The sequence below is a fragment of the Mus caroli genome, unplaced genomic scaffold (genome assembly GCF_978045245.1).
Source record: "Mus caroli unplaced genomic scaffold, Mus_caroli_1 scaffold_3, whole genome shotgun sequence".
NCBI classification, from domain to species: Eukaryota; Metazoa; Chordata; class Mammalia; order Rodentia; family Muridae; genus Mus; species Mus caroli.
The window spans coordinates 61,817,641-61,831,179 of NW_028227258.1; the positions used below are offsets into that span (position 1 = coordinate 61,817,641).

General features: G+C 41.6%; 1 protein-coding gene across 1 annotated transcript; it reads left to right on the forward strand.

Annotated features, from left to right (window-relative positions):
* The first annotated feature begins 845 nt into the window (after positions 1–845).
* Positions 846–7,135, forward strand: LOC147005486 (3 beta-hydroxysteroid dehydrogenase/Delta 5-->4-isomerase type 1). The gene is made up of 4 exons (XM_085835617.1): positions 846–1,160; positions 1,287–1,493; positions 3,138–3,302; positions 5,960–7,135. Exons 2-4 carry the CDS (start codon positions 1,349–1,351, stop codon positions 6,769–6,771), a joined length of 1,122 nt encoding a protein of 373 aa, XP_085691743.1. The 5' UTR covers positions 846–1,160; positions 1,287–1,348; the 3' UTR covers positions 6,772–7,135.
* The last annotated feature ends 6,404 nt before the right edge of the window (positions 7,136–13,539 follow it).

A 13,539-nucleotide genomic window follows, 5' to 3' on the forward strand; every position in this document is an offset into this window, starting at 1 on the left:
CCTAACCCCACCACAGGCTACCCATCCACCCTGGGATATCTAGTTGCAGCAGGACTGAGTGCATTCTTTTTCATTCAGACCAGACCAGGCAGTCCAGAGGGGTGAAGGGGATCCAATGGCTGACAACAAAGTCAGAGACAGTCACTACTTCATGTGGGAATGGTCTGCATATCTGCAATATGAAGTCCAAGCTGCTCATCAGCTTCACATGTGTATGGGGCCTAGGTCTAGCCCCTGCATGCTTTTTGGTTGGTGATTCAGTCTCTGTGAGCCCCTGTGGGCCCAGGTTACTTGATTCTGTATGTCTTCCTGTAGTGTCCTTGACCCCTCTAGATGCCCACATCTTCTCCCACTTTTCCACATGACTCCCTCAGCACCTCCTGATGTTTGGTTGTGAGTCTCTGCATCTGTTTCCAACTGCTGCTGGATGAAGCCTCTCAGGAGACAGTTATGCTAGGTTCTTGTCTGTAAACATAGCAGAGTATCATTAGGTTTCTCACAGGGGATGGCTCTCAAGTTGTTAAGTTGGGGCTTGTCCAGGAGAGCAGGACTGCACTTGTACTTTCTAATAAAGTCTGTACATTTATAACTATTTGTATAACTTCATTACTTAGCTAAGTATATTAAAGAAAAAATTAGCCTATAAATTATACAAATATTTTTTAAAAATACTTTTATTAATAAAAAGATTATATGTTTGAAATCTCAATAAATGCTTACTGGGTTGCATTGTAGGTATTCATAAAATAAATTCAAATTCCAGTAAAAAATTCCAAAAGATTATACTTAGATTCAATCTAGTAAAGTTATTCTAATTCTTTTTGTTGTTGTTTTGGTTAGGTTTTCTTTAGTATTTTGTATCTACTGCTCCTTTATACATTGAAAATAATAGAGTAAGAAGTGCACATGTCCATTCAAAACAGTGTTTATCACAGTGTAGCCTTGATGCTGACTTTTCATCCTGTGTCAGGAATAAAGGACATAAGGTTTATCAATCACTGGGAAGGACAGACCACAGAAAAGAATAAATATGGTCACGAAGCAGGCATGCGTCAAGATATGATAAGTCAGCAGACTAGAGATTAAAACATTAGTCCTGATCTGAGGGCTGAGGAGATCAGCATCCAGACACTCTCATCTGACTTTTAACAATTTAACAGGTTAGCTTTCATTTTATTTTAGCTCCTCTTGCTGCTGCTGTGATTACAGTGTGCTAGCAAAATGAATGGGTAGAATGAATCCCAGAGATTTCTGGAAAACTGTTTTCATTGGGTCTTTTTTTCTAGCCCTCTTAAGGGTCACCCTACATCACACCTGCTCCCACTGTCATCTGTTTCCTGTGTTGACCATGACTGGATGGAGCTGCCTGGTGACAGGAGCAGGAGGGTTTGTGGGCCAGAGGATCATCAAGATGTTGGTGCAGGAGAAAGAACTGCAGGAGGTCAGAGCTCTGGACAAAGTCTTCAGACCAGAAACCAAGGAGGAATTCTCCAGTAAGTGAGTCAGAGTCTCTATTTGTGTGACTGTTGGGGGTACTGACTGAGCACTGTGGGGAATCTTTTCTAGCAAATATGGAGGCCCTCTTGGAACTTAAGGCTTCTCCATGCTTGAACACATCTGGAAGATTCATGATCACACAGAATAAAATACACCACAGTTGTGGGGCTAGAGTCTGTCTTGTATCTGATTTAGAGATGGTGACCACCAACCCAGCTGCTAGAGCTCCAGACACTGTCTTTCTTCCCATCTGGCACTCTCACAGTTGTGTTATTCCTGTAATGTAATATCAGTATATACGTGTCTAGTGCTCTGCAGCATTAGCAAGGATGCTGGATTGGAGGCCTCTCAGAGGGTCTCTGTCTTTTCTACTTGGTATGGTTGCTTGTTCCTTTTTTTGTGTGGTTTGGGAGAGAAGTCATTCAACAGTCTCCCAAGGGGGGTTGAAGTAAAGAGTGAAATCAGTGAGTGAAAGAGAGACAGAGAGAAACTGAGTCAGACAATATACACTGAGCATTTTAGCGAGCTGAGTCAGGGGAGGGCCACAGATGCTTCACCTCCATTCTCCAACATCATTCCCTTCTGACCTTTATCTTCACAAAGGAAATGACAGAGGACTTTTCTGGAGCTCAGCATTCTTCTTTGCTGATATTGCTGCCCCTGGGGCAAGAGTAAGCTCTGGAATGACAGTGCAGTTTTTAGTGTCATTATCTTCACAACCTCAAGATAACCCTGCAGAGACCTTAGAAAACAATGTTCAGCTAGGAGGACAGTGACAGAGACTGGTGTAGATTGCCTGTGTCACAATGCTTCTTTTGTGAGATAATTCATCTGAATATGGGATTACCAGTCACATCCTGTGGATTGCAGAGAAGCTGAAGATACTTATGCATCCCCTGCCCCAGCTTCCTTTCTGCAACATGGGTCTCTTAAGGGGTGATGTATGCAGCATCAGTGGATGCTTTTGATAGCTGCTGTATGCTGAAAGATAGTTCTCTCACAGAGGATCTATTTCCCTATCTGTAATTCCGCTAACTCTTCATTTGTTCTCAGCCCAGACCCAAGTATCAAGACCTATCAGGGGCAGGGCTGAAATGTCCATCTTTGTGTCTCCCTCTTCTGAACCCTCCTCACTGGAAGTTCATAGGACACAAACTTGTTAGCATGTTCCTTGCTCAGATTTCTCCAATGCCTTCACAGTTTGTAATCTCAGATTGATATTACAGTTCCCAAGACAGAACTCCATCACCCTGTTTCTTTTTCAAACCCACACATGATTCCCCATTCCGTATCAATTGAGTCCTATTTGCCCTCCTTACATATCTGTGCCACCACTCCTCCAGTTGCTTTAGTGAATGTAGGAATTTCCCATAACTCTCTGTTTATGTATAAAGCAGAAATGGCATCTTACTGCTCAGATGCATTTTCTACAAAGGGATGTGGTGGATATTGATGCTTCCTCATTCCCGATAACTGCTACCTTCTGATTTTTGAGTGTTTATGCTTTTTTCAGAAGAAAGGCCTCCTCCCCATTGTCTTCTCACCATGACTGCCCTTGAAGGCCTAGGTAACTGACACCTGTGTCAGGAAATATTCTTCCCATGCAGAAAATTTCCCAAGGACTTGCTTTGTGTCCACAGACCTGCAGACAAAGGCCAAGGTGACAGTGTTGGAAGGAGACATTCTGGATGCCCAGTGCCTGAGGAGAGCCTGCCAGGGCATCTCTGTTATCATCCACACTGCTGCTGTCATTGATGTCACAGGTCTTGTGCCCAAGCAGACCATCCTAGATATCAATCTGAAAGGTACAGTACCTGAGGAAAATATGGAGCCCATAGGAAAATGATAATGGAAGAAGTGGTGGGGTCTCCTGCTTTGAAACATTTGCTGTGCTCACACACTTTCTGATAGCATGGCCTTCAGTCTCAATATTTCTGTAAAATATCATTTTATTTTCATTTTGTCTTTGCATGAATGTCTGTGTGTGTGTGATGTGATGTGATGGGTGCCTATGGGACCAGAACAGGGCATCAGATCCCTGGAACTTGAGTTATAGGTGGTATTAGAAGCCATGTGAATGCTAAGGATCTAAGGCAGATCCACTGGAAGAATAGGAAGTTTTCTTAAACTCTTTGCCATCTCTCCTTCCTTTAATCTCAATAGTTCCATTGGAGAAAACAGAGTGATAGCAAGAACAAACATGGTCAGTTCTCTGGAGACAGTAAGAGAATAAATATTTAAAGCTACACTCTCCATCCTGGTATCCTTCATACCAGTGAAGCTGAATTCCAAGCCCCACACTTTAATTTCCATCTACCCACTGCCCACTTCCAGGCCAGATCCAAGTATTAGACAGCCAAGTGTACCTTAGCTTACTTCTGTGAGAGCCACCCTGTCCCCATGAAGCAAGGTGTCCCTGGCAGATACTGCAGCAAAGCTGTCTCACAAAAGCATGCTGGGAAGAATGATCCAGCACTTGTCCTCCCATGCTCTTATCTTAGGAGTCATTAACACTAACATGTCTTTATCACTAGCTTCTCAGCCCATGGTGGCTCTCTGGATGAGGTAAGCATTTTCCCCATGCCCCCTTTATTTTCTCCATATTTCTTTTTGGTAGGCTTTTCTGCAGTATGGCTTCATAGTATAAGTCAGGATGAAACCGGTAAATTCACATGGGATTTCTATATAATATCCTCACTCTCTCCACCAAGGACCAATCTTTTTATCACCATTATACTCTCTGCAACGTCCCTGTATATGTTCCTTTTTTTTTTTTAAATATCCTCTCATGCATAACATATCAACTGCAGTATCTACGACATCTTCCAACTACCTACATCTTCCATCATCCCCTTTCCTGCATCCTTTCCCATCTACTCCTCTCAAATTTCCTTTTACAAAATGGCATGTCTTTCAGTGATATCAATCAAACATGGCATATCAAGGTGAATTAAAACTAGACAAGACACTCACATTAAGGCTGGATGAAGCACCCCAGTAAGAGGAGAAGGATCACAAAAGCAGGAAGAAACATCAGAGACATCCCCTGTTGTCTCTGTTAGGAGTCACCCCAAAGGGACTGCTATACAAATATAACATACAGATTGCCTAGGTTAGAAACATGCAAGCACCATGACTGTTGGTTCATTCTCAGTAAGCTATGAATCAAGGTTTATTGATTCTGTGAGTTTCCAGCTTGAAGCCCCTTGTCACCAGGGGAAGTCCAGCCTGAAACTGCCTTGAGGAAAAAGAAACAAGATACCAGGATGGCTCAGAGACCTAGGAGAGAACCAACCACAAGAGGCATAGAACCAACCAGCACTGGTGCATTTATGTATGTGTGCATGTGTGTGTGTATGTGAAATACTGTGTAATGATATTCTGTTATACTCATAGATTGATGTCTAAAACAATTGTCACCAGAGGGCTTCGTCCAGGAATTGATGGAAAAATATGCAGGGACCCACAGAACTACATTAGGCAGAGTTCAGATAACCCTGCTGAAGAGAGGGAGGAAGGATTGTAAGAGCCAGAGGGGTCAAGAATACCACAAGAAAATCCATATGTGCTCCATATTGTTGCCTTTCATTCTACTCACTCCAAGATGTCTTTACAAAAAGAAAAAAAGTATTTAGATTTTCTAGGAACTCCTTTAAAATATCCCTACTAATATCTAATTCATGGCCCCAACACACACATATCTGTAGGAAGATGCCAAAAGCCCCTGGTGTTCTTAGCCCGACCATAAATTATAATGCTTATGTGCTGTAAATCCCAGCAGCTGGAGATGTGAGTTGACAGGGATGGTGATTAGGGCATTACTTTACTAGAACATTGTCACACTGAAAAAAATGTCACAGTAATAGCTTTCAGCCCTCACTAGCAAGCAAACCCCACATTTAATTGGCTAATATATTTAACTTGAAAAAAAATGAAGCTGTTTCTCTAGGAAATCGAGTTAAAGAGTGACTTGTACTGCCAATAAATGACTGGATGATAATGACTCCTTGCCCAGGACATTCCTTCCTTCCTCCACAATGTGCTGTCAGTGTTCTTGCTTTCCAGAAATGACCAGCAGGACACATGTTGTTTTTCAGTTCTCTAGCAAGATCAATAGAAAATAATGATATAAATGACAAATCCTCATTCCTAATGCTATATTGCCAAGGTACATAGTAGAAAGCCTTTGTTCTTCTCTAGAATTGAAGATCAGAGACAGAAAGGAAGACCTGTCAAGGATGTGCATCTAGAAGCTTCAGATACCAGATAGCATATATTACCTGTTTTCTTATTGGTTTGTTTGTTTGTCTGTCTTTTATTCTCATGTGTCCAAAGCATAGTTATGCTGATTCTGGAACAGAAAAAAAAGCTACTGGGAATAGGGTAAAAATAACAGGAAGCCAACTCAACTCCTTATTCTATTTTCCGACACTGACACTGACAGTGTGTTGTCTGTGATTAGGTACCCAGAACCTATTGGAGGCCTGTGTTCAAGCAAGTGTGCCAGCCTTCATCTTCTGCAGCTCAGTTGATGTTGCAGGGCCCAACTCGTACAAGAAGATTATCCTGAATGGCCACGAGGAACAGAATCATGAAAGCACATGGTCTGATCCATACCCATACAGCAAAAAGATGGCTGAGAAGGCAGTACTGGCAGCCAATGGGAGTATGCTGAAAAATGGTGGCACTTTGAATACTTGTGCCTTAAGGCCCATGTACATTTATGGGGAGAGAAATCCATTCATTTCTAATGTAATAATTACGGCCCTCAAAAATAAGGGTATTCTGTGTGTTACTGGCAAATTCTCCATAGCCAACCCAGTGTATGTGGAAAATGTGGCCTGGGCACACATTCTGGCAGCCAGGGGCCTTCGAGACCCCAAGAAGTCCACAAGCATCCAAGGACAGTTCTACTATATCTCAGATGACACCCCTCACCAAAGCTATGATGATTTAAATTACACCCTGAGTAAGGAATGGGGGCTCCGCCCTAATGCCAGCTGGAGCCTTCCTCTGCCCCTGCTCTACTGGCTTGCCTTCCTGCTGGAAACTGTGAGCTTCCTGCTAAGTCCAGTCTACAGGTATAGACCTCTCTTTAACCGCCACTTGGTCACACTGTCAAATAGCACGTTCACTTTCTCTTACAAGAAAGCTCAGCGAGATCTGGGCTATGAACCACTTGTCAGCTGGGAGGAAGCAAAGCAGAAAACCTCAGAGTGGATAGGGACACTAGTGATGAAGCACAGGGAGATACTGGACACAAAGTATCAGTGATGGAAAAAGGGCAGGTACATGGCTCTGGGAGTTATAAGGTCCTGTAGCAAGTACAGAGGCACAAGCCAGGTCCTGCTGCCTCTTGTAGACACAGAGACTAACTTGGTATCTTTCTCAAGTCACCAGAAGGCTTGACAGTCACTAACCCACTCACAAGCTTTCTTCCCTAAGCCCCTGCTCAGAGACAAACATAGCTGAGTCTCAGTTGTTAGGCTTCTGCAATTACAATTTACTTTCACTTAGAACTTAGTATTGCTTTTATTTCCCCCTTCAAGTCCTAAAGCATAGCCTGCCTTTGGCAAAATCCTATTGTTTTCTGAAACAAAACAGAAACAGCAATAAATATTGTAATGCCTTACCTGGATTCAGCATCTTTCTATTCTTGGGCACTGCTATGATTTCCCTTCCATACCCAGGCTTTGTCAGTTCACAAGTCAAACACTGAAGTAGAGTTCACTCAGAAGAAGTAGTAATCTGAGATTGGCCTTAATCATGCAGAAGTGGGTATTGTGTGGTACTCACCAGAGAAGACTGCTCAAACATGGGGTTAAGCCAATAAACATGTCTTTATTATCTGGCTACCAGATACACTAGGTGCTCAGGACCCCAGTGCCATACTGAGCCTTTCTCAGAGTAAGGTTTAAGCACAAAATGATGTTCTAGGTTGACATACTTCAGTTAACAAAAACAGACAAATGTAGAATAACAGAAGCTAAAAAGCAATACTAGTAGATTTTGAGGCTTTCCAAACGTATATAGACTGCCAAAAACTAGGCCTTTGTCTTAGTTTTAGCAGGATGTTCTATCTAAGTGCCAAGTTTTATGTCCTGTGTGGTATTCCTATCATGGTTTCAGTTGTGCAAAGATCTAGGACCTTGTTACTGTCAGCATGAACTGGATGTTTGACATAGATTAGCTCATTTTATACTCCCCAGACAAAGACTCTCATTCCTCTATCATGTTATGAGTCTTCCTCTCTACCTTCCTGATTGGATAGTGGAAAGTTGTCCACTTCACTATAGACACTTAACGGAAAGCTCTGTCTTCCCACTAAATCTTGCAGTTTGCACTTGCTTGTAATAGGGACAGCAGTCATGAACAGTGGGCTGCTACTCCTTTGGACAGCTCCAGTTCCATTGGCTTCCACCTACCTACCCAGACATATATACCCAACTTACCAGAACCGTAAGGAAACTGTAGTCCTTAAGAAATGTCCCTAGAAAGGGAAAGCCAAGAGAGGGAGGAGCTCTCAGCTGTTACACCTAATGTCAGTGTCCTGGAAGATTCTAAAACATACCTAGAAATATTTGTGACATGTAATTTAATCAGTAACAAATTGGCTAATTAATAAGCCCTTATTTATACTTTAAAATGTACACAATAAAGACAAGCCTAAGTTCCTGGAAGGTTAGAAGGAAGAGACCTGGCTCAATCACACACTTGATTCCCCTAAGCCTAGAATCTGGAAGACATTATCCCCATCTCCTGATGTCATGTCAGTCCTTTACAGGTTGTTTCTGTGTGGCATCCTCTGACATTGTGCCCTTTATTTCCTTCCAGTTTTCCCCTTAATTTTTTCAATATCTCTGAGGATAGGAAACCATTCAGGAAATATGTAGTAAATTAAAAGAGAACAGAGCTCTTTTCTTTTTTTTTAATATTTTTTTATTACATATTTTCCTCAATTACATTTCCAATGCTATCCCAAAAGTCTTCCATACCCCCCCCGCCACTTCCCTACCCACCCATTCCCATTCTTTTGGCCCTGGCATTCCCCTATATTGGGGCATATAAAGTTTGCAAGTCCAATGGGCCTCTCTTTCCAGTGATGGCCGACTAGGCCATCTTTCGATACATACGCAGCTAGAGACAAGAGCTCCAGGGTACTGGTTAGTTCATCATGTTGTTCCAACTATAGGGTTGCAGATCCCTTTAGCTCCTTGGGTACTTTCTCTAGCTTCTCCATTGGGAGCCCTGTGATACATCCAATAGCTGTCTGTGAGCATCCACTTCTGTGTTTGCTAGGCCCCAGCATAGTCTCACAAGAGACAGCTATATTTGGGTCCTTTCAGCAAAATCTTGCTAGTGTATGGAATGGTGTCAGCGTTTGGAAGCTGATTATGGGATGGATCCCTGGATATGGCAGTCTCTAGATGGTCCATCCTTTCATCACAGCTCCAAACTTTGTCTCTGTAACCCCTTCCATGGGTGTTTTGTTCCCAATTCTAAGAAGGGGCATAGTGTCCACACTTTGGTCTTCATTCTTTTTGAGTTTCATGTGTTTAGCAAATTGTATCTTATATCTTGGGTATCCTAAGTTTTGGGCTAATATCCACTTATCAGTGAATACATATTGTGTGAGTTCCTTTGTGATTGTGTTACCTCACTCAAGATGATGCCCTCCAGGTCCATCCATTTTGCTAGGAATTTCATAAATTCATTCTTTTTAATAGCTGAGTAGTACTCCATTGTGTAAATGTACCATAATTTCTGTATCCATTCCTCTGTTGAGGGGCATCTGGGTTCTTTCCAGCTTCTGGCTATTATAAATAAGGCTGCTATGAACATAGTGGAGCATGTGTCCTTCTTACCGGTTGGGACATCTTCTGGATATATGCCCAGGAGAGGTATTGCTGGATCCTCCGGTAGTACAATGTCCAATTTTCTGAGGAACCACCAGACTGACTTCCAGAATGGTTGTACAAGCTTGTAATCCCACCAGCAATGGAGGAGTGTTCCTCTTTCTCCACATCCTCGCAATTTCCCTTTCGAAATGTCCCTAGAAAGGGAAAGCCAAGAGAGGGAGAAACTCTCAGCTGCTACCCCTAATGTCAGTGTCCTGGAAGATTCTAAAACATACCTAGAAAAATTTGTGACATGTAGTTTAGTCAGTAACAAATTGGCTAATTAATAAGACCTTATTTATACTTTAAAATGTACACAATAAAGACAAGCCTAAGTTCCTGGAAGGTTAGAAGGAAGAGACCTGGCTCAGTCACACACTTGTTTCCCCTAAGCCTAGAATCTGGAAGACATTATCCCCATCTCCTGATATCATGTCAGTCCTTACATTGTCTACCTTTACAGGTTATTTCTGCGTGGCATCCTCTGACATTGTTCCCTTTATTTCCTTCCAGTTCTCCCCTTAATTTTTCAATATCTCTGAGGCCAGGAAGCCATTCAGGAAATATGTAGTAAAGTAAAAGAGAACACAGCTCTTAACCAACAATCAACAGATCATCATCCATTCCATGATGGCAGAAGGAAAGCAATGCTATATTAGGTACCAGTAGTCCTTAGTTTAGGTAGATAATCCTGAACAGTACAAGTAAACCACCATAAGGCACATTAAGGTACAGAAAGATTGGCAGCAGCCTGAGACTATGAGCCTCCTTCTCTTTTTCTTCTTGATTATGCAATCTGTGGTCATGGAATAAGGAAAGCACAGAAAAATGCTCACTCTTGGGTGTGTACCTATGATTGAAGACACTGGAGCTTAGCAGAATATGTCTATGAAATATTACTACAAGAGAAGGAAATTGGAAAGGAGAGCCAAGTGCGTTCATGCAGGGAGGGCAACCTGAGAATGGTGTACAGTGTCAGTCAGTGTTCAGGTGGGGGAGGGAAGAGAGCCAAGGCAAATAATGAAGCATGACAAGACTTAAGCTGGGTTTGCAGAGAAGCATGGGGTGTCCAAAGGGCCAGATAGAACTGATCAATAGACAAGGGTGGTCACTAGGGATCTAGCACAGGACATTCCAATGGACATTCTGTTTAAAAGGCCACCTGTTAGAGAGTATCAGGATACCAAATATGTTGATACTTGATATCGGATCTCTAAATATTGGAGTGTAAGCTTTGGGCAGCAGAGTGAGAAAAGCTCAAGGAAAATGATAAATGTGAAATCATCTTTCTGGATAAAATGGGGCACATCTGTTCTTTCTTGGTGCTTTATCCCAAGGATTCATTTTAGTATATTTTAGCCTTCGGCATGTTTACAGTTGGATGAAGATAATATTTGAATATGTCAACTGGATGGTAATTAGTGTACAAACCAATAATCCTATCTTTATGCTAATCATTTAACTCTGGCCTGCCGTTCTGTCTCTGCTCCTAATTCATGGTCTAGCTAAGAGATAAAACATGAGATCTGGTAATGCTGTAGACAGAAAGGTGTGTAATGCTTGATAAAGGTAAAGTCTAGAAGCAATATCTTGTCTGGACAAAGACTTAAAGGCCTTTGCCATTTAGCTACACAGTGATAAATGGGTGGGATTTCACAGTTTAAATGATGCAGGTAGATGTATTGGAGGTTATAAAGACCCATATGGGAATGTGGTTGACCCTGAGGCAACAACAACAACAACAACAACAACAAAACAAGTTTGGGAAAAGTAATATGCAGTCATAAAGACAATACCTGAAATGGCATAAGAGATGTAACCATTAATATAACAATTCTAGAGTAAAGATGTAACAATGAATGTATCAATGCAATAACCTATAGCATTGTAAATTAATAATCACATAATGTCAATGCACATGGGTTTTTAAACAAAAGCAGTGAGACCTAAATATTTTCATGGATTTTCTCATTTCCTCGAGGTGTTGGAATATGGTGTTAAGTGTTCTGAATTGTAGAATGTATCTCTGTGGAATCAATTGCAGTATCTCCTTTGGCATATCTAAGCACAGTTCAATTCAGTGAAAACATTCCTGGTGACAAATGTGATAAATAACTCAATCCTATGTGCACAATAAGGATTAAGGCATGAGTACAAAGAAACTCTTTCTAATGAACAAATGACATTTCCCATAAAGATAGATTATAGAGACTGACGGGCTCATGATAGGTTTTTGAGGAGGATCTGTTGTGGTCTCAGCGACACAAAGGTCACCAGGCTATTAATTGTATCCTTTCCTAGCCTTTCAGGCAGAAAACAGGTTATACATCTGTAATGGTTTGTATATGTTTGTCCCAGGAAGTGGCACTATTAGAGGGTGTGGTCCTGTTGGAATAGGTGTGGCCTTGTTAAAGTAGGTGTGTCACTGTAGGTGTGGGATTTAAGACACTCATCCTAGCTTCCTGGAAGACAATCTTCCACTAGCAGAATCCAGATGAAGACAAAGAACTCTCAACTCTGTCTACACCATGCCTGCCTTGGATGCAGCCATGTTCTTGCCTTGATGATAAGGTACTGAACCTCTGAACCTGTAAGCCAGCCCCAATTAAATGTTGTCCTTATAAGAGTTGCCTTGGTAATGGTGTCTGTTCACAGCAGCAAAACCCTAACTAACTACATCTTTAACTTCGAAGAGAAAAGTCTATGTGTTTGACATTTCTCTAGTGCTCACTTGTGAGTAAAAGGATCTTTGGCTCTCTCACAATTGTGAGATGCCATGTGAGTATTGTAAATCTAACTTGGTTTCTCTGCCAGAACAATGAGTTTTCTTAATTGTTGAGCCATCTCTCTAGCCCATGATTTCTCTTTTCTAGTGTGCTGGGAAAATAACTTAGTCCCAAATCAAAGAGATAAAAGCAGTGTAGAAATAAATACCTGGTTTTTATTCTGATTCCAGTCGCCTCATGTTTCCAAATGGAGAGAACATTTTGAACAAAGACAGTTCCTGAAGACCCTGTTATAAACAAGGTTTAATCCTTTTATAACAGTTAATTAATACTGTTAAGAAAATATGAGGCCAAAAATCTGGGGACAGGATCCTTTTAGTCTTCATCTGAGCCTCAGAGTTAACCCTGTGACACAGCTCTTTGAACCTTAATTCCACTAGGAGAGAGCTGGTCTTCCAGGAGAGATGTCACTCCTAAATTCACAGGGGAAACCAAAACTTCTGCTCCAATAGCTGGCCAAAGAGTGATCTGCCATGAGATCACAGGGCACAGGAACCTGAAGCAACTGGGTACAGGATATTTCTGGTCTCCATCTGTGCCCTGGAGTTAACTCTTTGGCACATTTCTCTATACCCAAATCCTGCCCTGAGGGAGCTGGTCTCCCAGGAGTGCTGACACACCTAAGTTCACAGGCTCACAGGAGGGACAGGCTCCCGTCAGAGACAGCAAGATCAACTAACACCAGAGATAACCAGCTGATGAGAGGCACATATAAGAACATAAGCATCAGAAACCAAGTCTAATTGGCATCATCAGAACCTACTTAACCCACTATAGCAAGTCCTGGATACTGCAAAACACCACAAAAGCAAAATTTGGATTTAAAATCACATCTCATGATGATGATAGAGGACATTAAGGACATAAATAACTCCATTTTAGAAATACAGGAGAACACAGGTAATCAGGTAGAAGTCCTTAAAGAAGAAACACAAAAATACTTAAAGAATTACAGAAAAGCACAACCAAACAGGTGGAGTGATTCAACAAATCCATTGAGGATCTCAAAATGGAAATAGAAACAATAGATAAATCACAAAGGGATAAAACCCAGAAGATAGAAAACCTGGGAATGCGATCAGGAGTCATAGATGCAAGCATCATCAACAGAATACAAGAGATAGAAGAGAGAATCTCAGGGGCAGAAAATACCATAGAAAATATTGACTCGAGGAAAAGGCAACAGGCAAAAATGCTCCTAGTCCAAAACATCCAGGAAATGCAGGACACAATGAGAAGACCAAATCTAAGGATAATGGGTATAGAAGAGAGCAAAGATTCCCAATTTGAAGGACCAGTAAATATCTTCAATAAAATAACAGAAGAAAAATTCCCTAACCTAAAGAAAGAGATGGAAA